The following is a 24,195-nucleotide window of genomic DNA, read 5'->3' on the forward strand; positions in this document are numbered from 1 at the left end:
TCATCCACCTCATTAGGACTGACTCGGATGCGTTCTTTTTACAGCTGAGTAATATTGTATGTATGTACTACAATTTCTGTATCCTTTCATCTGTTGGTGGGCGTCTAGGTTCCTTCCATGTCCTTGCTATTGTAAAAAGTGCCGCATCAAACATTGGAGTACATATGTCTCTCAATTATGATTTTCTCAGAGTGTATGCCCAGCAGTGGGGTTGTTAGGTCACATGGTAGTTCTATTCCTAGTTTTTTAAGGAATCTCCATACTGTTCTCTATAGTGGCTGTGTCAACTTACATTCCCACCAGCAGTGCAAGAGGGGTCTCTTTTCTCCACATCCTCTCCAGCATTTATTGTTTGTAGATTTTTTTTAATGATAGCCATTCTGACAGGTGTGGCAGTGATTCCCCATTGTAGTTTTGATTTGCATTTCTCTAATGATGAGTGATGCTGAGCATCTTTTCATGGGTTTGTTGGCTATAGGAAAGGTTTTTAACTGGGGCTGATATGAGACTGTGGATGATGGGGTGCAGAAGAGACATTCTAAGCTGAGAGAAGAACTGATGCTCAGATGTGAGCAGGTAGCTCTGGTCCCCACCTGGCAGTGGGGAGTCTTGCTCTGTGAAGGCATGGTAGGCTGGGCGTAGGCTGACAGGGAGACAGGGTGCTGAGTTGGGGACAGTGATGAGGACCTGCAGGGGCAGTGGGAGTAATCGGGTGGGGGGTGCCCTGTGGAGTGCCCGTTGGTGGGGCACAGCAGTGACGGCTGTTGGTGCCTGACTGGACCTGGGGCTGCGGGCAAGGAGGAAGCTCAGGTTCATCCCAAGTGCCGGGAAGCCAATCAGTGTCAGGAGGGACCTCCCAGGGAGAGGACAACAGGGGCGGGGGCTCCTCTGGGATACAGGGGATCTGTCCCCCACCCGAGGGCAGCATGCCCCTCACTCCCAGCCACAGGCTGAAATTCAGGTGTAATGGATCCCACCCAGTTCTGAAGGGCAGGCTCTGGCCACTGCCCCTCTCACTGGCCTGGACTGTGAGGGATGCCTCCCTCAGGATGGTTGCTGGGCTTTGGGGTGGATGAACCTAGGTACACAGCCTAGTCCCGTGACTGTAAGCAAACAGTCCTGTGAAGCCCCCTGAATTAGAACTTGCGCTCCTTGTGTCGTGCAGTCCACGGTTGCAGCGGGGGATGGTGGGGTTGGAGAGAGAGGCTGGTTGGCTCCCACACAGCCCTGCTTCCGAGCCTCGGGCCCAGCTGGAGCACAGGTGCTGGGGCCCCAAAGAGTGAACACCATATCTCTGACTGTGGAGGAGATTCTTTCATTCCCACAGGCAGGCTTTGCGGGTGTGGGTTACCCCTTTTCAGGGGGAGCCCCCTTCAGAAAGTGGCCCCCAGGTGGAAGGGACCCTATCATGCAGCCCTAGTCTGGGTTGGGTGTGTTTCCATCAAGCCTGGAAAGCCCAGCCCTGATCCAGTGCTTCCGTGTGGTCTATGGTGAGTCCCCCCAGGAGAGGGTGTGAGGGCTGTAGCCCCACGGGCTCACTCCCATCTCCAGCCCTGCAGGTGCTCCCAAAGAGACCCTGCTGGGGTGCAGAAGAGCAGCCTCAGCCTGGGGTGTGGGTGCAGAGGCTCTGACCAGAGGCTCTTGAACCCAGACTGCAGCTCCCCCATGGAGCTCCCACCCAAAGCCAACTCGAGACCATCCTGTGGGCCTCTGTGTCTTGGGCACCAGGACTCCACCCGATACTGAAGGCCTTGGCAGCAGGGAGATGATGAAGGAGTAGACCCTGGAGCATCAATCTGGAGCATTCTTGAGCCGCCTCCTCCAGGCCCGGGCCACGCCCTATGGCAGGTGGGAGGACAATGCCAGCTGTGTGCCCTCACCCTGCCTCGCTGGCCCAAGAGGAGGGCCATGGCGCTACCCCAGCCTCAGCCTCAGCCTCTCTTGATGTCTCTCCCTCCCCGCCCAGCCCCTGCTATCTGCCATCTCCAACCGTCCAGCTAGGTCTCCTCTCAGGACATCAACAAGGTGAGCGGTTTCTTTTTTCCTTCCACCTGCCCTATTCATCCCGAGCAGCAACAGCCGAATGTTGTGGCCCAGGGGAAACCTCTGGCAGCAGGAGCTCTAGAAGAAGAATCTGGAAAAGGGGTGGGCCACTCAAGTGTGGGGCACCAGCCAGGAGCCTAAGACCTTACCTGGCTAGATCCCAAGCTACAACCACCCACCACATGTGGGGCAATCTGGCAGGGAGGGGTCCTCTGTTCCAGGGAGTCATCAGAATCCACCTTCCTCCCCCAGCCTCCAGGCCCCTAATGTCTCCAGCTTAGGGAAATATCCAGTGGCTCCTCATCTCCAAAGGGCTCCGGGCCTGCTGGCCAGTGAGCCCCACAACCCCCAGAAGTTCCTTGGCGCTACAGGACACCTGAAGCAGGAGTCCAGCCGCAGACCCCAGGCTGGCTTTCCCGGTCCAGTCCCACCATGGACTCTGCGTACGAGATGGGCCACATCCGCAAGCTGCAGGCACGGCACATACAGATGCAGGAGAAGACCTTCACCAAGTGGATCAACAATATCTTCCAGCACGCCCAGGTGAGTGCAGCTGGGCCCACCCCACAGCTGCCTCCACTGTGCCCCCAGCTCCCCGGCACGTGGACCCAGGGGGCCGACTGAGCCCAGCTGGCTAAGGCCAGTGCTCCTTCCTCCAGGCTGGTGCTCTAGTTTTCACCACCCAGGTCCTGGTATGGAGCAGACAGGAGAGGCTGGGCTGACCCTGTGCCTGTTCCTTATCACCTCCCAGGTGGGCATCAAGATCCAGAACCTGTGCACAGAGCTGGCTGACGGCACCCACCTGCTGCGGCTGCTGGAGCTCATCTCAGGGGAGGCCCTGCCACCCCCCAACCGGGGCCGCATGCGCGTCCATTTTCTGGAGAACAGCAGCCGAGCTCTGGCCTTCCTCAGGGCCAAGGTGGGCACTGGGGAGAGGGCTCCTGGGCGTGGTGCTAGGGTGGGCAGTGGGGACAGGCTGGATGACCGGATCATCTTTCCTGGGCTGGCCACAGGGCCAAGCAGAGGGTCTGGAGCTGGAATCCAGGAGGAGCAGCTGGGATACAGAGTCCAGGAAGCAAAGCCCTACTTTGCAGAGTTCACCCGGCTTAGAGGGCACCCACCCGGCTGGAGCTGGAACAACCATTGTCCCCAGTGGGCGGGAATGAAATCTGCCTTTGCCTACAATGAGAGATTGTGGAGTCTAAGTTGAAACATTCAGTACACTCTTAACCTTCTCTTTTCATAAAAGAGGAAAATATTTTCCAGGCAAGGCCCATGAGCAGCTGGTCAGCAGATCTTGGATGTGGGGGTCAGACACAGGGGAAGAGCCTCAGACACTACTGAGCCAGGCAGGGAAGGGAGGTGGTGTAGGGCTGCCTGGGAGAAGCTGAACAAGACAGCCGGGAGGGACCTCTGCAAACAGGAGGGATCCTGAGAGGAAGGGACAGCCCCAGAGAAGTCATCTCTAAAAGGAGAGGAGAGCTCCAGAAACAGGGATCCTCATGGCCCGTGTCAGGGGGCTGTGCAGGGGTCATTTATATTGAGAAGCAGGAATTGGGAAGCCTGGGGGCTCTTGGCTTCAGGTACTGGAGCATGAGACGGTTGAGCCTGGAGGATGTGAAATTTCAGCTGAAACTGGCTGGGCTGACCCTGAGTCCTGGGATGTGGGTCACAGGCAGCCCCTTGGGAGCCTAGCGTGCTAGAGGGAGGCCAGGAAGGTGAGAGGCCAGAGCAAGGGATGGAGCACTGTGGTCCCTAGACTTATGGAAGAACAGAAAGCTTCCAGCCACACAATGCAAGCCCACACTACTTGGTCCCAGGGCTCACAATGGCCTGTGAGCCAATCACCTCCTCTCTAGAACCTCGGAAAGGTGCAAGTCCTGTAGCCCTTGTCAGAAGCTACTCAGTACCCTTCAAGCTCAGAGACATAATGTGTCACAGATATGTAGCCTATGAAGGTGACAGCCTTGTCTCCACTATCGCTTGGAAAGCCTGGGCTTGCCTGGCCTTGGGCCTGCCGGCTTCTCCCCTGGGGACCTCCTGGGTCAGGACAGACAGAACCCCTCCCATCCGGCAGCCAACCCTTTGGTTACTATGAGTCTTCTCTAGTACATGGGCTTTGTGGCTGAGATCAGAAAAATATGCCCACAGGTGCCAATACCCCTCATTGGGCCAGAGAACATCGTGGATGGAGACCAGACGCTCATCCTGGGACTCATCTGGGTCATCATTCTGCGTTTCCAGATTTCCCACATCTGCCTGGACAGGGTATGTCTCAGCCCCCACGCCCAGTTGCCCAGCCCAGCCCAGCCCTGGCCTCCCCTCAGGGCCCTGGGGACAGAGCAGTTCCACCTGACAGTTAGGATGCCCACAGCGGATCCTCGGCATCCATACAACTTCTATTCACTCTTCAATTGCAGGCAAAGGATTCAGAGTGTCAGAGAGGTTGTAATATGCTGAAGTAAGAGCTATTAATGGATTTATGGGCTTCAAGTTGGGTCTGGGACAAGTCATTTACTAGTGAAGGGGGTCAAGGTGCCTGCCCACCACCTGCCTTTCACTACTAATTTATTGTTTTCTACTTGCCATTGAATCCCTGTAACTTTCATTACTCCATAATGTACTATTGGGAGAAATAAAACATACAGGGAAAGCCCCAGCCCTGAAGGTTTCCAAATCCTCAGGATCCTGAAAACCAAAGAGATGGTTCCTCATCTTCCTCCATTCTACAACTGGGTCAGGAAGAGTGAACACATAAAAGTCCTTATATAAATATTCATAGTTTCATGGTTTGCAAAACCCCACCAAAAACTCAATTACAGTAGGTTAGGAAAACCAACTTAGAGCATGAAATCTTAAAGAAAAGAAGCCACAGATTTGGCTCAAATCCAGGAGGACCCTTGACACTCTTGATGGGATTGTGACCCCCAGGAGAGCAGGGGCCTTGCCTGCCTGCATCCCCAGGGCCTAGCACCCATTTGGCTAATGAGTGGATGGATCAACTTCTAGCTGACCTCAAGCCCTTCCAGGAAGCCACGCTCCCCTCCCCACCCCCCTAAGCCAGTTCCAAGTGCCCCTGTCACCCCTTCCCTCAGGGGCAGCAGGTCTACATTGTCCCCTGACTGGCCACCAACTGGCCAGCTGGCTCTCTCGTCTGCAGCCAGCTCAGGCCCTTCTCCCTGCGAAACTCAGATGTGTCTGGGACCAGGCTGACCCCATGCCCATACATGCTCACCCCCAGAATCACTCCTGGCTCATGTCTGCCAGCCTAACCCAGCTGCTCAGGGTTTCTGGGCTGGCCTGGCTCTGGCAGAGCCCAGCTCCAGGCCCTAAACTCCTTCCCCTCCCCCCTTGCACTGCTACATACTAGTCCCTTCTATCCAAGCTCCCAGGCTCAGAGGACGGGGAAGGGAATATAACCTGCTGTGCTTTGATATTCTGAGCTTTGTGGGGTTTTTTGGAGTATAGTTGCTTTACAAGGTTGTATTATAGTATATTGTACAGTGAAGCAGCTATATGTATACATATATCCCCTCTTTTTTGGATTTCCTTCCCATTTAGGTCACCACAGAGCAGTGAGTAGAGTTCCCTGTGCTCACAGTAGGTTCTCATCAGTTATCTGTCTTATACATAAGAGCGTATATATGTCAATCCCAATCTCCCAAGACATTCTGAGTTTATAAACAGAAATTGGTGGAAGAATTGGAAGACGGGAGTTCAGTTCAGTCACTCAGTCATGTCTGACTCCTTGCATCCCCCTGGACTGCAGCATGCCAGGCCTCCCTGTCCATCACCAACTCCCAGAGCTTGCACAAACTCATGTCCATCGAGTCGGTGATGCCATCCAGTCATCTCATCCTCTGTCGTCCCCTTCTCCTCCTGCCCTCAATCTTTCCCAGCATCAGGGTCTTTTCAAATGAGTCAGCTCTTCGCATGAGGTGGCCAAAGTACTGGGGCTTCAGCTTCAGCATCAGTCCCTCCAATGAACACCCAGGACTGATCTCCTTTAGGAGGGACTGGTTGGATCTCCTTGCAGTCCAAGGGACTCTCAAGAGTCTTCTCCAACACCGCAATTCAAAAGCATCAATTCTTTGGCCCTCAGCTTTCTTTATAGTCCAACTCTCACATCCATACGTGACCACTGGAAAAACCATAGCCTTGACTAGACGGACCTTTGTTGACAAAGTAATGTCTCTGCTTTTTAATATGCTGTCTAGGTTGTATTATTCCTTCCTTCCAAGGAGTAAGTGTCTTTTAATTTCATGGCTGAAATCACCATCTGCAGTGATTTTGGAGCCCCAAAAAGTAAAGTCTGCCACTGTTTCCACTGTTTCCCCATCTATTTGCCATGAAGTGATGGGACCAGATGCGATGATCTTAGGTTTCTGAATGTTGAGCTTTAAGTCAATGTTCCACTCTCCTCTTTCACTTTCATCAAGAGGGTCTTTAGTTCTCTTTCACTTTCTGCCATAAGGGTGGTGTCATCTGCATATCTGAGGTTATTGATACTTCTCCCTGCAATCTTGATTCCAGCTTGTGCTTCTTCCAGCCTGGCGTTTCTCATGATGTACTCTGCGTGTAAGTTAAATAAGCAGGGTAACAATATACAGCCTTGACATACTCCTTTTCCTATTTGGAACCAATCTGTTGTTCTATGTCCAGTTCTAACTGTTGCTTCCTGACCTGCATACAGGTTTCTCAAGAGGCAGATCAGGTAGTCTGGTATATCCCATCTCTTTCAGAATTTTCCACAGTTTATTGTGATCCACACAGTCAAAGGCTTTGGCATAGTCAATAAAGCAGAAATAGATGTTTTTCTGGAACTCTCTTGCTTTTTTGATGATCCAGCAGATGTTGGCAATTTGATCTCTGGTTCCTCTGCCTTTTCTAAAAGCAGCTTAAACATCTGGAAGTTTATGGTTCACATATTGCTGAAACCTGGCTTGGAGAATTTTAAGCATTACTTTACTAGCGTGTGAGATGAGTGCAATGGTGCGGTGGTTTGAGCATTCTTTGGCATTGCCTTTCTTTGGGATTGGAATGAAGACTGACCTTTTCCAGTCCTGTGGCCACTGCTGAGTTTTCCAAATTTGCTGACATATTGAGTGCAGCACTTTCACAGCATCATCTTTTAGGATTTGAAAGAGCTCAACTGGAATTCCATCAGCTCCACTAGCTTTGTTCATAGTGATGCTTCCTAAGGCCCACTTGACTTCACATTCCAGGATGTCTGGCTCTAGTTGAGTGATGAAGAAGGGAGAAAAGGAGAGAAAAAAAGGAGATGGGGATTCCAGGGTGTGAGGTGCAAGGGAGGGGGTGGAGGGAAGGGGAGGACCATTGAGGTCAGGACAGGGACAAGAACAGAAGACAGGGAAAGAAATGGAGCCCAGAAGGAGGAGGGAAAGAAGCACTGAGTAAAAGAGGGATGGGATGGGGGCGCAGGAGGTGAGGGGGAATGTGCGGAAACCGAAAGCAGCAGAATAAAAGAGATTATCAAGGAGACAGAAACCAGTTGAAGATGGTCATTTCCCAGTCTGAAGAAGCCATTGTGTGAGGGAGGCCTTGTGAGGCAGACAGATGGGCTCCGCATGTCAGAGGTTTCTAGGTCAAGAGAGACCCTCCCCTAATAGCCGGGGAACCCCGGGCAGTTTCCTGACCCCTCATATTGCACCTCCTGTGCTTCCTTAGAATGTAACTGCTAACAGTGCCTACGTCTGGGGGTTGTGCCAGGTGGAGAGCCACATGTGCGGGCCTGGTGCCTGGTTGGCAGAAAGCCCATGGTGACCTGGAGCCGGTCTAATGAAGCCCAGACTCAATTCCGTGTGGCCCAGGGTTGGTTAGCACAGTGCCTGGCCCAGCCGAAAGGCTGGAGAGGGATTTCCCTAACAGTCCTGTGGCTGGGGCTCTGCCCTCCCAGTGCAGGGGTCATAGGTTCGATCCCCGGTCAGGGAACTAGATCCCATATGATGCAACTAAGAATTCACATGCTATAACTAAAGATCCCAAGTGCCACAACTGAGACCTGGCACAGCCAAATAAATAAATATTAAAAAAGAAAGGAAGGCCGAGAGAAATGGGAGCTACTGTGGCTGTTGTCACCAATTGTGACTCAAAACCAGCTGCTCAGAGGTGACAACTTTCAGACTGCCCCACTTCTTTGTAAGGACAGTCTTTCTCTCGCACTCCCAATCCCTGCCCAGCACGAGTAACAGCAAATGCAGTCAGATGCTCTGAAGGACAGGCCGTCCACACCGCCTCCAGGTGGGGGAGCAGGATCGCACTGTGCCCAGCCTGCTTCTCCCACAACCTGCGGGCTCTGCAGCCCACCCCCCTCCGCATCCCACCCCTGCACGGTGACCCACTGTCCTGTCCTTCCAGGAGTTTGGTGTCAGCGCAGCCCTGCTGTCTGCCAAGGAAGCTCTGCTGGTCTGGTGCCAGCGGAAGACTGCCGGCTATGCCAACATCAACATCACGGACTTCTCCCGCAGCTGGAGTGACGGGCTCAGCTTCAGTGCCCTCATCCATGCCCACAGGTGGGCGTATGGGAGGGGACCCAGCACCTCCTGCCCTGGCTGGCCTGAGGCAGGCCTCTGCTTCCTTCTCAGAGGCCTTCTACCCACTGAGCTAACTTCTCCAGGACTTGGGTCCTCAACCCACCCATTATCCCATATCCTTCTGGCCCCTTACACTGGGCTCAGAGTTAGAGACACTGACCCTGAGCTCCTGGTCTGTGACACCCCTCCCCCCTTCCATAGAACTAGCCAGGTTTGCCTTTGACCCCTGCCTTCTTCTACTCTCTGTGTCCCTGATTCTCTTTTCAGTCCTCTTTCTGGTAAGCACCTGTCCCTTTTGGAACCCGCCCCCCCCCCCCCCCCCCCCGCTACCCAGGAGGCTGAGCCCCAAGCAAAATTAACCCTCCCCTCTCCCAGTCCTATTCCTTCAACCAGGGCCTTAGATCATCATCAGGGGGAAGTTAGTGCCCAGCAAGGTGGGAATGACACTCTTAACAAGTCCACATAAAGCTGAGCAGTCCCTAACTCTGGTGAAGAGCTCTGCCTGCTCTCTGCCCAGGCCAGACCTGCTTGACTACAGCTCCCTGCGTCCCGACCGCCCGCTGCACAACCTCCGCTGTGCTTTCCACGTAGCTGAGCAGGAGCTGGGCATTGCTCAGCTGCTGGATCCCGAGGACGTGGCAGCCCTACAGCCCGACGAGCGCTCCATCATGACCTACGTCTCCCTCTATTACCACCACTTCTCCCGCCTGCACCAGGAGCAGACCGTCCAGAGGAGACTCGTGAAGGTTGGGGACAGAGAGGGAAGGTGGCATTGCAGAGAGGTGGGGCAAACATAGGCTCCGGAGTCAGCACACCCTGTGACCTTTCCTCCCTGTGTGACCTTGGCCACATCATCCAAGCTTCCTGTGCTTCATCTGTAAAATGGGAATGATGATGCCTGGGTAACGCAATTAATTCTGGGTAACAGAACGCTGCTGGGAGTGTTCAAGGGAGCATGAGCAGACTTCCTGGCATACAGGGAAGCCGGGTGAGCAACGCCTCTCCCTGCCCCTCCCCCTCCCTTTCGGCTCTTAGGTTGTTAAGCTCCTAATGGGATTAAAAGGCACAGAGAGCTGGACTCTGCAAGGACAAACACGGGGCAGCTCTGCTGGGCCAAGTCCATGTTTCTGGGGGGCTTTCTTACCCTCTGGGCACGATGGCAGAGGCTGAGGCCTGGGAGGGCTGTTCTCAGGGTTGGTGTCTCAGCTGGGAGTGGGGAAGGTGATCCAGGCCAAAGGTGCTGAGTTGCTTTAGGGGTGTGGGGGCCTCAGGGAGGGAGAGAAGAGCACCTCCAGTGTTGAGGCCAAACGGGGTAAAATAAGATAGAGGAAGGCAAGACGGGAGCCCCACTCCCGGGTCTGAGTGTGGAATGGAAACAGACCTTGCTTCTCTGGGGGCTGGGAGCACCCCCACTTTAGCGTATCCTCACCTAAGAGCAGGAGCTACTGTGCACTTGGGCAAGCCTGGCTGGCACTCAGCACCCAAAAGGGGAAGGCCGCCAGGACCTGGAAGCCAGGGTGTGCCCCCCAGGTGCTGGTCTGAGCCCTTCCCATGCCCCCCACCAGATCCTGCATCAGCTGCGGGAGTCAGAGGCACTGCAGACCCAGTACGAGGAACTGGTGGCCGACCTGCTGTGCTGGATTGCAGAGAAGCAGGTGCAGCTGGAGGCGCGGGATTTCCCAGACAACCTGCCGGCCATGCGCCAGCTACTGGTGGCCTTTGCCTCCTTCCGCACCCAGGAGAAGCCACCGAGACTGCAGCAGCGAGGGGCCACGGAGGCCCGGCTCTTTCGGCTGCAGACAGCCCTCCGAGCCCAGAACCGCAGGCCCTTCCTGCCACCCGAGGGCCTGGGCCCTGTGGAGCTGTCCCGGCGCTGGGCAAGCCTGGAGCGGGCGGAGGCCTCACGGAGCCGGGCCCTGCAGCAGAGGCTCCTACAACTAGAGCGGTTGGAAACCCTGGCCCGGCGTTTCCAGCGTAAGGCAGCCCTCCGGGAGAGCTTCCTGACAGACACAGAGCAGGTGCTGGACCGGGCCGCAGCCCCGCCGGCCAGCCTGGCCATGGTGGACGCGGCCGCCCAGAGGCTGGGCATGCTGGAGGCCAGTATCCTGCCCCAGGAGGGGCGCTTCCAGGCCCTGGCCGAGATCGCGGCCATCCTCCAGCAGGAGCGTTACCACGGCGGGACAGAGGTGGCCAGCAGGTGAGCCCCGGGCATGGGACAGTCTTCAAAACAGGCTAAGGCCTTCCTACCATGAGGAGGTGGGGGTGATTATGGATTTGGGGCTCCCTTTTAAAAGATCTATCTCTTGGGAATTCCCTGGCAGTCCAGTGTTTAGGACTTGGCGCTTTTACTGTCAGAGCCCAGATTCGATCCCCAGTCAGAGAACTAAGATCTTGCAAGATGCGTGGCACAGCATAAATAAATGAATAAAAAGATCTAGCTCCCACTGATGCCTGAAACTCCAACCTCTGTAATTGATCCCTTTGGTAAAGCACTATTCTTTCTAGATAGCCTCTTATTAATTTATTCACTAAAACTAAGCATTTATTGAGTGTCTGTTATGTCCTAAGTACTGTTCTAGGTGTTGGAGATTTAGCAGTGAAAAGGGCAAACAAAAATCCCTCCCCTCATAGAGCTTACATGCTACTAAGGAAAACAGAAGTATATACAGTCTGTGAGACAGTGATTTTAAAAGATAATAAAGCAGAATAGGGGAATATGAGGTGCCAATGTGGGCAGAGGGAGTTATACTGAGTGGTCAGAGGAGGTTTACTTTTGAGCAGACCACTGACTCAATGGACATGAGCTTGGGTAAACTCTGGGGGTTGGTGATAGACAGAGAGGCCTGGCATGCTGCAGGTCCAGGGGGCCGCAAACAGTCGGACACGACTGAGCGACTGAACTGAACTGAAAGACCAGAAAGAAGTGAGAAACCATACAGATATGATGACGGACTATACTAGGGCAATGTCCCAAAGGGGCACATGGAAAATAACATGGAAGCCAAGTGAACAGGTTGTAGTTGAGGTCAGGGAGGTATGGAGGCCAGGGGTGGTGGCAGAAATCCCGCCAGACCCTGCAGGACACAGTAAAGACTTGGTTTTTACTCAGCAGAAGATAGGAAATCATGGCAGGACTTGAGCAGACGAGTGACACGATCTAACTTTTATTTTACAGTGATCATTCTGGATGCCACGACAGGAGTAGACTGAAGGGACAAAGGCAGAAGCAGAGAGAACAGTCAGGAAGCTACTGCAGTAATCACTTAGAATAATAGAGAAGTGGAGGTGATGAGAAATGGAGGGGTTCTGAATTTATTTTGAGTCCAGGGGAATTCGCAAACAGATGAGAAGTGGGATGTGAGAAAATGAGTCATCCAGTTCCTGGCCAGGGCACTGGGAAGGATGGAGTTGCGGTCACCGGTAATGAGGACTGGAAGGAAGGCTTGGGTGTCAGAGGAGGCCTGAACCTCCCAGACTCTCCCTTCAGTTTTTCTGCCTGTTTCTAAAAGGCAGGGACGCTGCCCCTCCCACTCCAGGGTAGGATGCTCACAGCCCCAGCCACAGTACTCAGGTTCCTCCAGTACAGACAAGCCCACCAACCACCCACTGTGGACCCCAAGCTTCCCTGCCATGGCCCAATAGACACCACCCTTATTCTTACATCCCCCAGGCAGCTGGAGATCACCCGGCGCTGGGAGCGGCTCCTTCAGCGGCTCCAAGGGCAGAGGAAGCAGATAGCAGGCATGCAGGCTGTGCTGAGCCTGCTGCGGGAGGTGGAGGCTGCCTCCAACCAGCTCAACGAGCTGCAGGTGGGCCCTGGACCAGTGAACCCCTCGGAGAACATAGCAGCATGCGCCAGTCCTGGCACTCACAGCGACCCAGCACTCTGGGATGTTAATGACCACTCATCTGTCCCTGGCCAGGTGCTGGTCAGCTCCACGGCCTATGGGCAGAAGCTGACAGAGGTAGAGGGGCTGCTGCAGAGGCATGACCTGCTGGAGGCCCAGATCTCAGTCCTTGGAGCCCATGTGAGCCATCTGGCCCACCAGACGATGAAGCTGGACTCTTCCACGGGCACTGCTGTGGAGGTGCTGCAGGCCAAGGCCAGGGCGCTGGCCCAGCTCTACCAGAGCCTCATGTCTCTTGCCAGGTCCCGGTGAGAGCCCACCCAAACTCCTCTACCCTCTCCACAACTTTTCTGTAATCCAAATTACCTCCTGCCCAGGTTTAAACATGCTGTCTGGAGACTTCCTCTGCCCTGACCCTAGTCTCCTCTGTTGAGTGATCCAGGGACAGGAGAAGTCCTGTCTAAGGGGAGGTATCTGGCCTGGTGGGGAATCCCTCCCTAAGCCCCATCACTGCCTGATTCCCTCTGTGGCCCTTGCCGTCCCTCAGGCGGGCCTCGCTGGAGCAGACCCTGCAGCAGGCAGAGCTCCTGCACAGCTGTGAGGAGGAGGAAGCCTGGTTGAGGGAGCACGGACAGCTGGTGGAGGAGGCGTCCATGGGCCCGGATCTCAGCCAGATCGCAGCGGCCCTGCAGAAACACAAGGTGCCCTCTCTCTTGCATTCTGCCTCTTCCCCTCTCCCTGCCATCCATCCCTTCCCTCACCCAGCTCCCTCCTCTGTGCTTCTCCAGGCCCTGGAAGCCGAGCTCCATCGCCACCAGGCCGTGTGCGCTGATCTTGTGCAGAGGGGACGCAAACTGGGAGCCTGCGGGCCCCCGATGCGGCCAGGTCCCTGGGAGCGGGCCGAGGTGGTGCAGGGCATGTGGCAGCGGCTCTGGGCCCGGATGGATGAGCAGGGCATGAGGCTGCAGGCAGCCCTGCTTGTCCAGCAGGTAGCAGGGCAGCAGGAGCTGGGTAGCCAGGCAGGGAGTGCAGGGTCAGCCCATGTGTGCCCAGCCTGCCCTCCTCCTCACAGTACTTCATGGACGTGGCGGAGGCGGACTCGTGGCTTCAGGAGCAGCGGTCTACACTGGAGAGTGCATCCTTTGGACAGGACCAGGTGGCCACCGAGGCTCTACTGCGGCAACACCTGCGTCTGGAACGCTCTGTGCGCACCTTCGGGACCGAACTGCATCGATTAGACGAGCAGGCACGGGTGGCCACAGCCCAGGCAGCACTCCTGGTACGTAGAGACAGGACAGGGACCCAAACCCACGGGCCCCCGACACCAAATGCTCACTGCACCCTTGACCACACAGAGGGTGGAAATGAGATGGCCTTTGTGGCCCCTGACGTGCCTTCCCCTGGGGTTGGAGGTGCCCACTCCTTCTCAGCATCATCTCCCCTGCTGTCCTAGCCCAGAGGTAGTAGAGTACTGTCTGCCCATGGTGGAGGACATCAGAGGGCAGTTTGGCATTGCTCACTTCGCCCACAAGTTCCCAGGCAATGAGCAGTTTCCTCCAGCAATGTCCTGTTACTTTGACCACCGGGCCTAAGGTGTCCTTTCGCCCTTCAGCCCTATTCGGCTCTCCTGACTAGGCCTTTTTAGGCTTTGGGTGGCCAAATCACTACCCCAGACTGCTTTCTGAACCCCCTCCCTCAGTTTATCAAGCCTCCAGTTTAAAAAAGAAAAAAAAAACCACATACCTACATGTTGGGCAGGATGGTTCAGGCCTCTGAGGGTATGCAGTTTCTTTCAAGAAGCTGTACATGTAGCTCAGGATGTGTAAATCACAGCCCTCAGGTCCTACACTCACGTTTGGTCCGTCTACCCTCATCCCACGACTGAAGCGACTTAGCATGCGTGCAACCCTCATGCCAAGGAAGCTCCACGTCCCTGCAGACCTGCAGCACAGGTCCTCGTGTCTTGGAAGGGGTCCTGGTGGCATAGTTGGTACTGGTCACCAAGACCAGACTACCAGAAGTCTGAAAGTTCTGTGGTTCTAACTTAGCTGAGGTCGAGCTATCTCTTTTCCTTTGCATTTGTTCCCTGGACCATATAATCAATAATTTTTGAAAATAGAACCACAACGTGTTAGCAGTTGTCTGGTCCAGCGCCCTCTCTTTACAGATGAGGTAACCAAGGTTCACAGAGGCCAAGTTACTGCCCTCACACCTGCTGAAGTGGTTGCCCAGCTCCTGTCCAGGACTGTCTCCCCATTCCCTCCCTGTGTGACTATACTGTGTAACTCTTGGCGCTTGCATTATATTAACACGTGCTGCTTTTGGTATTGCTTTCCTTCTATACTATGTGGCCACCTTCTCCAGTCTGAGTTGTTTAAATGAATGACGGGAGATGCCTTATCCTTCTTTTGTGGCCTCTACTGCCCAGCCAACCTTGGCATTGATAGAAGGCTTAGTTATAATCTCTGGCATTTTCAGACCCTTTCTTTGCCCAGTGGTGGTGGGGAGGTACAGAGATGTCCCCTCTCCTGTGGGTGGGGAGTCACTTTGGCAGCTAAGTAGAGCCTTCCCTCCTCCATACAGAGGGAACCCCCAGAAGGCTGGAGCAGAACTGATGGAGATGTCACCAGGAGACCTGAGGATGGGACCCAAATTTTAGCACTGCAGGGCAGCCAACCACCATGCCCTCAGGTCAAAACAAGCTTCATCTACAGAGGTATAAGGCCAAGACCTCACGTGGGCACCTTAACAGAGCATCAGGAATCTGTGTGGCTCTTGGGAGCATCCAAAGACTGAGGGGAAGAAGTTAAGGAGAGGAGGAAAGATATGAAGCTGCCTGAAATTCTGAGTCTTCCTTTGTTCCCCTCCCTCTCCAGTCTTTCTCTGTGCCTCTTCCTTTTCCTCAACCCCTGAGTGGCCAGCCTGGCTGCTGCTGCTGCTGCAGTGTCTGACCCTGCCCAGGGCCAGAGACACAGAGGGACAGAGACCCCCCCATCTGGAAGGCCAGCCTGGGCTCCCCCCCCCCCCATCCCTCTATGCCCTAGCTCCTGCCACCAGCGCCACTTTGCCTCCCCCTCTGCAAATGCTGTTCCCCCAGCCAGGCTCACCCTGCCCTTGAAATCTTTCCCGACCCCAGCCTGTTCTGGCCGTCCTCCACTCCCTGGGCCACCATAGTATTCATTTCACACAATGTGCATTCTGCTTATCCTTGCACAGTCCTAGGAAGTGTCCTAGGTCTGTGGGCATAAGGCCTTCAGGAGCTCAGGAAGCTCTGGCCCTCATCCTCTGGCCTGCAGGGCTCCTGGCACAGGTCTGAGTAATGAATAATCTCCCCTGCCCATCCCCAGAGGCCAGCTCCTGGCTCAAGAAGAGGCACAGGGCCAGTGCGGCCCTGAGGACCTGTGTTCCCACAGGACTGCACTTCACCCAGCTCCCGGGAGAGGCCCGGCTGCCCCCACGCCAGACGGACCCTGACACCCCAGGGGGCTGCCAGGCCACAGTGCCCCTCAGTCACATCCTGGGGCCGGAAGCTCAGGTACAGCTGCTGGCCCACCCTGCCAAGCCTTCTGCTGCTTGCTGGGAGCCCTTCCAGACACGCTGACCTCTGTCCTGTGGGCACAGGTGGTGTCTGCCCTGAGCTCTCCGAAGATAAGCCCGAGAAACCCAGGGGCCTGGCATGAAGTTTCCTGCCACTCTGGTCTGTGGGGCACCCAGAAGATGGCCCTCCCAGATGAGCCTGACCCTGACTTTGACCCCAACACCATCCTCCAGACACAGGACCGCTTGAGCCAGGACTATGAGGACCTGCGGGCCCAGGCAGAGGTAACACTCCTTGTTCATGGAACATTCACTCCTTCAGTCTGGATCCTGGGCCATGAGCCCAGGGACAGAGCAGTGACAGGACGTGTTCCCTGCCCTTGAGGAGCTTGGGTCAGGGCAGAGAAGATGTGAAACAAGTCATTAGACGGATCTGGGTGCAATGGGAGTGTGAAGGGGAGGCCAGGTGAGGGCGAGGAATCAGGGGAGGCATCTCTGAGGGGTGGACATTTAGGTGGAGACTTGAACAGTGAGAAGCTGGGAGCAGGTGAGTCAGGGGCGTGGCAGGGGGAGATGGTGGGGAAGAGTGTTCTAAGCAGGACCCGGGCAAAGGCAGGAAAGAGGCCCAGTGGAGGAGCAAGGGCCAGGGTGCCTGGAGCACAGCAGGGAGGCTTGGGAGCAGCTAGAGGAGAGCCTGCAGAGGAAGGGGCAGGGAGCAGGGCCAGACCCAGGAGAAGCGCAGATTGTACCCAAGAGCGCAGGGTGTGAGTAGGATGAGAGCAATGTGCATGCTCTGCTGGGCCCTCTGCCAGAGAGGGTGGAGGGCCCAGCAGTGGGACAGGGACTGTTTCTGCGCCTGGCCGTGGACTCTGCGGGTTGGGAGGTGATGGGGGACCTGCTCTCAGCGCCCCATGGCAGGCACTGGCCCTCAGCCCAGCCTCTGGGCTGGCCTCTCCTCAGCGCCGCAGGGCTCAGCTGGAGGAGGCGGTGGCCCTGTTTGGCTTCTATGGCTCATGTGGGGAGCTGCAGTCCTGGCTGACCAAACAGACGACGCTGTTGCAAACGCTGCAGCCCAAGGCCAACAACTTGGAAGTCATGCAGCTCAAGTATGAGGTACCTTGCTGCTGAGGGGGTCTTGCCTGCTTGGCCCTGCTGCCTCGGGTGATTCCTGTCCTGCCCCCTCCTCACTCCTCCTGCCTCTCCCTTATTCACTCCTGTGCCCCAGTGAACTCCATGTCAGCTGTGGTCCTGTCTGGGAGGAGGGAGAGGAGGATTTGGCCTTGAATTTTTTTTTTTAATGGAGGTATAATTAGCATATAACACTGTATTTTTTCAGGTATAAATAGATGTCATATATCGCAAAATGACCACACTGTAAATCTAGTAACATCCATCAGCACACATGCACAGTAACAAAAGTTTTATTTTATAACTATAATGTGTACCATTCACCCATCTCACCCACTCCCCATGCCTCCCCTATGGGAACCACCAATCTATTCTCTGAATCTATGAGCTTGGGTTTTTTTTTTTTAATCACATATATAAGTAGGATCATATGGTATTCGTGTTTCTCCATCTAACTTATTTCACTTAGCATGATGCCGTCAGGGTCCATCCACGTCATCCTGAATGGCAAGATTTCAATTATTTCTTGTGGCTGAATAATACTTCAGTGCTCACATGTGTGTGTGTGTGTGTGTGTGTGTGTGTGTGTGTGTGTGTGTATTATGTTTTCTTTGTTCTTTCATCCACTGTTGGACACTTAGGTTGTCTCCACATCTTGGTTTGTGTAAATAATGCTGCAATGAACATGAAGGTGTATATATTTTTTGGAGTTAGTGTTGTTTTCCTCAGATAAATACCCAGAAGTGGAATGGCTGGATCACGTGGTAGTTCTATTTTCCATTTTTTGAGGAACATCCACACTGTTTCCCATAGTGGCTGTACTAATTTACATTCACATAAGCAGTGCACAGGGGTTCCCTTTTCTCCACATCCTCACCAATGCTTATTTATTGTCTTTTTGATAATAGCCTTTCTAATAAGTATAAGGTGATATCTCATTGTGGTTTTAATTTCCATTTCCCTTATGATGGTGATAAGTATCTTTGCGTGTAACTCTTGACCATCTGTATGTTTGCTCATTTTTAAATTGTATTATTTGGCTTTTTGCTATTAAAATGTGTAAGCTCTCTGTATATTTTGGATATTAACCTTCTATCAAATGTACGATTTGCAAATATTTTCTTCCATTCTCCATAGGTTGCCTTTTCATTTTGTTGATGGTTTCCTTTGCTGGGCAGAAGCTTTTTAGCCACTTGTTTATTTTGTTTTTGTCCCTTTGGTTTTGGTGTCAAATCAAAAAAAAAAAATCATTACCAGACCAGTGTCATGGAGCTTAGCCTACTGTGTTTTCTTCGAGGAGCTTTATGATTTCAGGTCTTACATTCAAGTCTTTAATCCATTTTGTGTTAATTTTTATGTGTCGTATTAGAAAGTGTTCCAGTTTCATTCTTTTGCAGGCAACTGTCAAGTTTCCCCAACACTATTTTTTAAGAGACTGTCCTTTCCCCAGTGTATAGTCTTTATAATCGATAGCTCCTTGGTCATAAAATTAATTGACCATATATGCATGGGTTTGTTTCTGGGCTATCTGTTCCATTGATCTATATGTCTGTTTTTATCCCAGTTCTATACTGTTTTGATTTACTATGTCTTTGTTAAAGAGTTTGAAATCAAGGAGCATAACACCTCCAAGTTTTTTCTTTCTCAAGATTGCTTTGGTTGGTTGAGATCTTTTATTGTCCCATACAAATTTTAGTCTTCCAATCCTTGAACACAAAATATCTTTCTATTTATTTGTGTCTTCTTTGATTTTTTTTCATCAATGTCTTATAGTTTTCAATGAACAGATCTTTTACCTCCTTGGTTAAATTTATTCTTGCACTGCACTGCTGCTGCTGCTGCTGCTAAGTCACATCAGTCGTGTCCGACTCTGTGTGACCCCACGGACGGCTGCCCACCAGGCTCCCGTCCCTGGGATTCTCCAGGCAAGAACACTGGAGTGGGCTGCCATTTCCTTCTCCAATGCATGAAAGTGAAAAGTGAAAGTGAAGTCAGTCAGTCGTATCTGACTCTTCGCGACCCCATGGACTGTAGCCTACCAGGCTCCTCCGTCCATGGGATTTTCCAGGCAAGAGTACTGGAGTGGGGTGCCATTGCCTTCTCCAGGGGATCTTTCCAACCCAGGGGTCAAGTCCACATCTCTTATGTCTCCTGCATTGGCAGGTGGGTTCTTTACCACTAGCGCCACCTGGGAAGCCCAAAATTTATTCCTAGATATTTTATTCTTTGGGGGTTAATTGCAAATTTAACTTCTATACACTAATAATGAACTATCAGAAAGAGAAATGAAGAGAACAGTCCCATTTTCCATTGCATTTCCAAAGAATAAAGTAAAAAAATTTATTCCTAGCTATTTTATTCTTTGGGATGCAATTGCAAATGGGATTCTTCATTTCTCTTTCTGATAGTTCCTTATTAGTATATAGAAATTGAACATATTTCTGTACATTGATTTTTGTATCCCACAACCTTACTGAATTCATTTATTCTAACAGTTTTTTGGTGGAATCTTTTTTAAAATTGTATTTATTTATTTTTGGCTGTGCTGGGTCTTTGCTGCTGCTCAGGCTTTTCTCTAGTGATGGCGAGTGAGATCTACTCTCTAGTCGTGGTGCTCAGGCTTCTCATCAGAGTGCCTTCTCTTTTGTTACCAAGTATGGGCTCCAGGGCATGTGGGCTTCAGTAGTTATGCACGTGGGCTCAATTGTGGCTCCCGGACCCTAGAGAACAGGCTCAATGGTTGTGGCACATGGGCTTAGTTGCCCCATTGGCATATGGGATCTTCCCCCAGGAGACATGGGATTGAACCCGTGTCTCCTGCATAACCACATGATTCTTTAGGGTTTTCTATATATAAAATCTTGTCATCTGCAAATAATGACACTTTTACTTCTTCCTTTCCAATTTGGATGTCTGGTCTTGAATTTTTAAAGGGCCCTCCCAGCCCTTTAAGGACACAGACCCCTGTCCTTCCAGAGGGATGCAGCTCAAACATCTCTGTAGCAGTGCATATCTGAGGTCATTCTTAGTATTAAGGGGACTGTAGGAAGACAAAAGGCCCCCTCCAGGCCTGGAATCTCCTTTCCCCAGAACTTCCTCACTGCCCTGGCTGTGGGAAGAGGCCTCTGGACTGAGGTTAACAGCTCCGCTGAGCAGCTGAAGCAGAGGTGTCCTGGAAATTCCCCCCAAATCCAGCTACAGCAGGAGGAACTGAGCCAGAGGTGAGAATGAAGAGGGAGTGCTGCTGAGAGGAGAAGGTTGGCTAATGCCTAGGCCTGAGTACTTGCTTACCTGACTCCTGAGATGCCAGGAAGAAAGACTAGAGGCATCAGGGATGGAAAGAGAGGGTATGGGGATGGCTGGCCAGCCAGCTCTTGTCACACAAGCCTTAGCCAAGGCCCCAGGATGGATGGAGAGGTGTCCCTGTGACATGACATCCCTGAGACAACCCTGTTCCCTCGGCCCAGGTGGGAGCAGCTGGAGACCCTGAAGAAAGAGAAGGAAACGCAGCTGGCATGCACAACGCACGCGTGCAGTTTTCTGCAAGAGTGTGGATCCACACGGGTCCAGCTGCAAAACCTGATACTCCAGCTGGAAACCCTGGAGCTGGGGAACTCAGAGGATGGCCACCATGTTCTGCTAGTGGGCCAGCAGAAGATGCTGGTGCTGGAGAAAGACATTTGCCACCTGCAAAGGGCGGCTAGCAAGTATGACTGGGATTCACACAGCAATGCCCTGAGCAGGGCTCTGGAATGGGGAGGAGGACAGAAACTGAGGTGGGAGGATGGGTGGGGTATGCCATTGGAAGGGCAGGGCACAGATTGGGAAACGGTGTGAGAACATGCTCATGGTGAACCAGAGAGCCACCCATGCTCACTGCCCCTCCACTGAGGGCGAGGGGGCAGTTCAGAGTTGCCACCACTTGCCCTAGGGAGCATACGCCTGGGCCCAGGGCCAGGGGCGGGGCACTGACTGGGCGGTGGGTCCTGTCCACAGGGTTGAGGAGATGGGCCCCGCAGACAGCCCGTCCCTGCAGGGACAAGTGAAGACGCTGCAGGGGCTGCTGGAGCAAGTGCGGGAGCAAGTGGCCCAGCGGGCCCAGGCCCAGGCCCAGGCCCAGACCCACCGGAGCTTCCTGCAGGAGAGCCAGCGGCTGCTGCTATGGGCGGACAGCATCCAGGCCAAGCTCCACAGTGAGGAGGAGGCAGTAGATGTGGCCTCAGCCCAGCGGCTGCTGGGGAATCACCGAGACCTGCTGGAAGAGATCCACCTGCATCAGGAGAGGTCAGGATGAGAGGGCAGGTGGGGCACACGTTAGGCTGGCCCTGGCCTGTGGGGACGGGGCACCAGAAAGGGACAGATGGGGAGCAGTGTGTCAGCAGGGGTGTGGTCCAGGCTGGTGTCCATCCTGGCACCTGAGGCAGGTTTACAAAGACGCGGGTGAAACCAAAGACTGGGTCAGACATCTTGCATATGTTGGGGAGGGACCCCAGGCAGAGTCTGAGCCTCCTAGAATGTTCTGTCCTGTCCAGGCCTGCCACACCCCATGCAGGGGAGCCTAGTGAACTGCTGTCAGGGTGGCTGAGCCACCTAACCTATTCTGGGTAATACAGACCCCACAGGCCCCTGGAGCAAAAAAAAAAAAAAAAAAAATGGCTCAGCCTCTTGCCCCCCAGGACTAAGACAACACCCTCCTCAGTATGGAGATTCCTCCCCCTCGTCCTGCGGGGGTGGGTGCAGTCTGCAGCCTGTGCCACATATGAAGGAGCCTAACAGGTGGCCCGGTGGACCCTGAAATCCAGCCCAACCCCTGCTAACTGGATTCCACCACCCACTTGAGGGCTGCACCAGCTCGGAGAAGTGGAGCCTTTTCCTTACTTACACGAAGGTGTCACCTGTTCTCAAACTGTGAGCTTGGGGGGCACATCCAGCAGAGGGGTGGCTGCCTTTCCTAAAGCTTCACCCAGGCTTGCGGTGATCCCACAGTCAGGTATGTAGACGGTCTGAATGATTTTTTCTGGGTGCACTGCCCAGCCATCCGCTGGCCTGGGCATCGCCATCAGCATGGCCAGCTGGAGCAAGGTATGACATGCAGGGAGCACGGGAACTAGTGAGTCCCAAGTCCTGGGCTGGGCTTCTTACGTTTGCTGTCTCACCAGTGGCCCAGGGCATAGCTCTCCCACAAGATGAGTGGATCCCTGGGGCTTACCCACCTCAGACCCCTGCCAGTTACCCTCACCTCAGAGCTCCCAGATGAATGAACTGTGGAGGCCAGAGGGGAAGAAGTTTGGCCCAGGGAGCAGACAGGGTTTGACCCTCTGCCTGTCGTCCTGGACAGGCTGCAGCAGCTGGGGACAAAGGGCCAGCCCATGGCAGCCTCGGGCTCCCCAGACTTCCGAGAGGTGGCTAGTGCCCTGAGGCTCCTGGGCCACCAAAGCCAGGAGTTGAAGGCCGCCTGGGAGCAAAGACAGCAGCAACTGCAGGAGGGGCTGGAATTGCAGAAGTTTGTTCGAGACGTGGATGGTTTCACTGCCTCCTGTGCCAACCATGAGGCCTTCCTACGGCTGGACGGCCTCCAGGTACGGAGCTGGGGGTGTGCAGCTGGGATGCGCCTTCCCCAGGAAGTAGGAGCCTGAAGCCAGGCTGGGCGCGGGGCCCCTGGGTTGGCAGTGGGTGAGATGGTGCTGACCACTCCCCTCTTCTCAGCTTGACCCATCTCTGTGTCTCCAGGAGGGCGTGGTAGAGACCCAGAGACTGCTGCAGCAGCACCAGGAGCGTGGACAGCTGCTGGAAGCCCTTGGCTCTAGAGCAGAGGATCTACGGGCGCGTGGCGAAAAGCTGGCTCAGAGCCAACACCCCGCTGCATACAAGTGAGCCTGGGCCTGTCTGGGCAGGGCCTACATAGCCCATTACCCTGAGGCTGGGAGAGTGCCCGGGGAGCGGGGGGACAGCGGGGTGAACCCTGGGCTGTGGTGGGTCCGACCTTTGTGGTGGGCCTCAGGCAGAGTGGAGCCTCCGCCTACCTTCCCCAATTCCATCTGCCCTCCAGGGTCAGAGAGCAGCTTCAGAGCATCCAGGCGCGGTGGACCAGGGTCCAGGGGAGGAGTGAGCAGAGAAGGAGGCAGCTGCTAGCCTCCCTCCAGCTCCAGGTGAGGGGCTGCCCCCCGCCCCCCGCCACAGTGCATGAGACCATCCTGGGAGGAATGCCTCAGAGTCTGCTGCTGAACTACAGCTGTGCGCTGTGCGGGGCACTGCACGGTTTACAAAGCACTTTCCCACGCATTTACTGACCCTCCCAGCACCTCTTGTGAGATGGGTATTATGACTCTGATTTTTCCAGTTGAGGAAAACCAAGGCTCAGGCCACTCTGCTCAGAGACAGGGCTGGACCCAAAGCCTAGGCCCCTCCCTCGGCCAGCTGCTCCCCAGCCCCAGCATTTCTGGCCATGCTTCAGGCTCTTGCATGGGCCCTGGGCTCCAGCTGCCAAGCTTGACTCTGTTGGATGTCTGTTCTGCCCACGATGGGGGCTCAAAGCCGGGCTAATCCACAGGCCTCCTGGACACAGAGGGCCATCCATGATCTGATGTGCTGAATCAGGGGGCACCTGGCCAGACACCCCTCCTCTCTGGGCACTGGGCACTGTGAGGCCAGACCCTGATTCTCCCTGATTCTCTGGCTTCTTTCTGCTGCTTTCCCTGAAACATTTTTCTCCCCATCTCTCTTTCCTTGTTCCCACTTTGGAGCAGTAACCCCTGCCCCGCACCTCTCCTGCACCCTAGGATTGGTTCCGCATCCTGCTCTTCCCCTTGGGGCACCCTCAGACCCCTCTTCCACGAGGTCCTCATACCAGCCTCACCCCGCTCTGTAATAACCACCCTCCCCTGGTTCCCGGGCAGGAGTGGAAGCAGGATGTGGTGGAGTTGCTGCTGTGGATGCAGGAGAAGGGGCGGATGTTGGTGGACGAGCCATCCCGAGACCCCAGCAACATCCTGAGGAAACTCAGGCGGCACGAGGCAGCCACGCGTGAGCTGGCGGCCACCCAGGGGCATGTGGAGGGCCTGCAGCAGGTGAGGGACGCTGGGCCC

At 54.3% G+C, this 24,195-nt stretch overlaps 1 protein-coding gene across 1 annotated transcript in view; it reads left to right on the forward strand.

Moving 5' to 3' along the window:
• Nucleotides 1–2,475: 2,475 nt before the first annotated feature.
• Nucleotides 2,476–24,195, forward strand: part of SPTBN5 (spectrin beta, non-erythrocytic 5) — a 48,628-nt gene continuing 26,908 nt past the window's right edge. Inside the window, exons 1-21 of the mRNA XM_061157489.1 lie at nt 2,476–2,586; nt 2,795–2,962; nt 4,195–4,311; nt 7,486–7,488; nt 8,422–8,576; nt 9,115–9,343; nt 10,163–10,794; nt 12,268–12,406; nt 12,521–12,753; nt 12,993–13,146; nt 13,234–13,434; nt 13,518–13,724; nt 16,067–16,267; nt 16,943–17,095; nt 20,201–20,331; nt 20,578–20,817; nt 21,107–21,394; nt 22,449–22,689; nt 22,841–22,980; nt 23,160–23,259; nt 24,007–24,177. Of these exons, the coding sequence (XP_061013472.1) occupies nt 2,476–2,586; nt 2,795–2,962; nt 4,195–4,311; nt 7,486–7,488; nt 8,422–8,576; nt 9,115–9,343; nt 10,163–10,794; nt 12,268–12,406; nt 12,521–12,753; nt 12,993–13,146; nt 13,234–13,434; nt 13,518–13,724; nt 16,067–16,267; nt 16,943–17,095; nt 20,201–20,331; nt 20,578–20,817; nt 21,107–21,394; nt 22,449–22,689; nt 22,841–22,980; nt 23,160–23,259; nt 24,007–24,177 (4,014 nt within the window). The remainder of the gene's footprint in view (nt 2,587–2,794; nt 2,963–4,194; nt 4,312–7,485; nt 7,489–8,421; nt 8,577–9,114; nt 9,344–10,162; nt 10,795–12,267; nt 12,407–12,520; nt 12,754–12,992; nt 13,147–13,233; nt 13,435–13,517; nt 13,725–16,066; nt 16,268–16,942; nt 17,096–20,200; nt 20,332–20,577; nt 20,818–21,106; nt 21,395–22,448; nt 22,690–22,840; nt 22,981–23,159; nt 23,260–24,006; nt 24,178–24,195) is intronic.

Source organism: Dama dama, chromosome 12, assembly GCF_033118175.1.
Source record: "Dama dama isolate Ldn47 chromosome 12, ASM3311817v1, whole genome shotgun sequence".
NCBI classification, from domain to species: domain Eukaryota; kingdom Metazoa; phylum Chordata; class Mammalia; order Artiodactyla; family Cervidae; genus Dama; species Dama dama.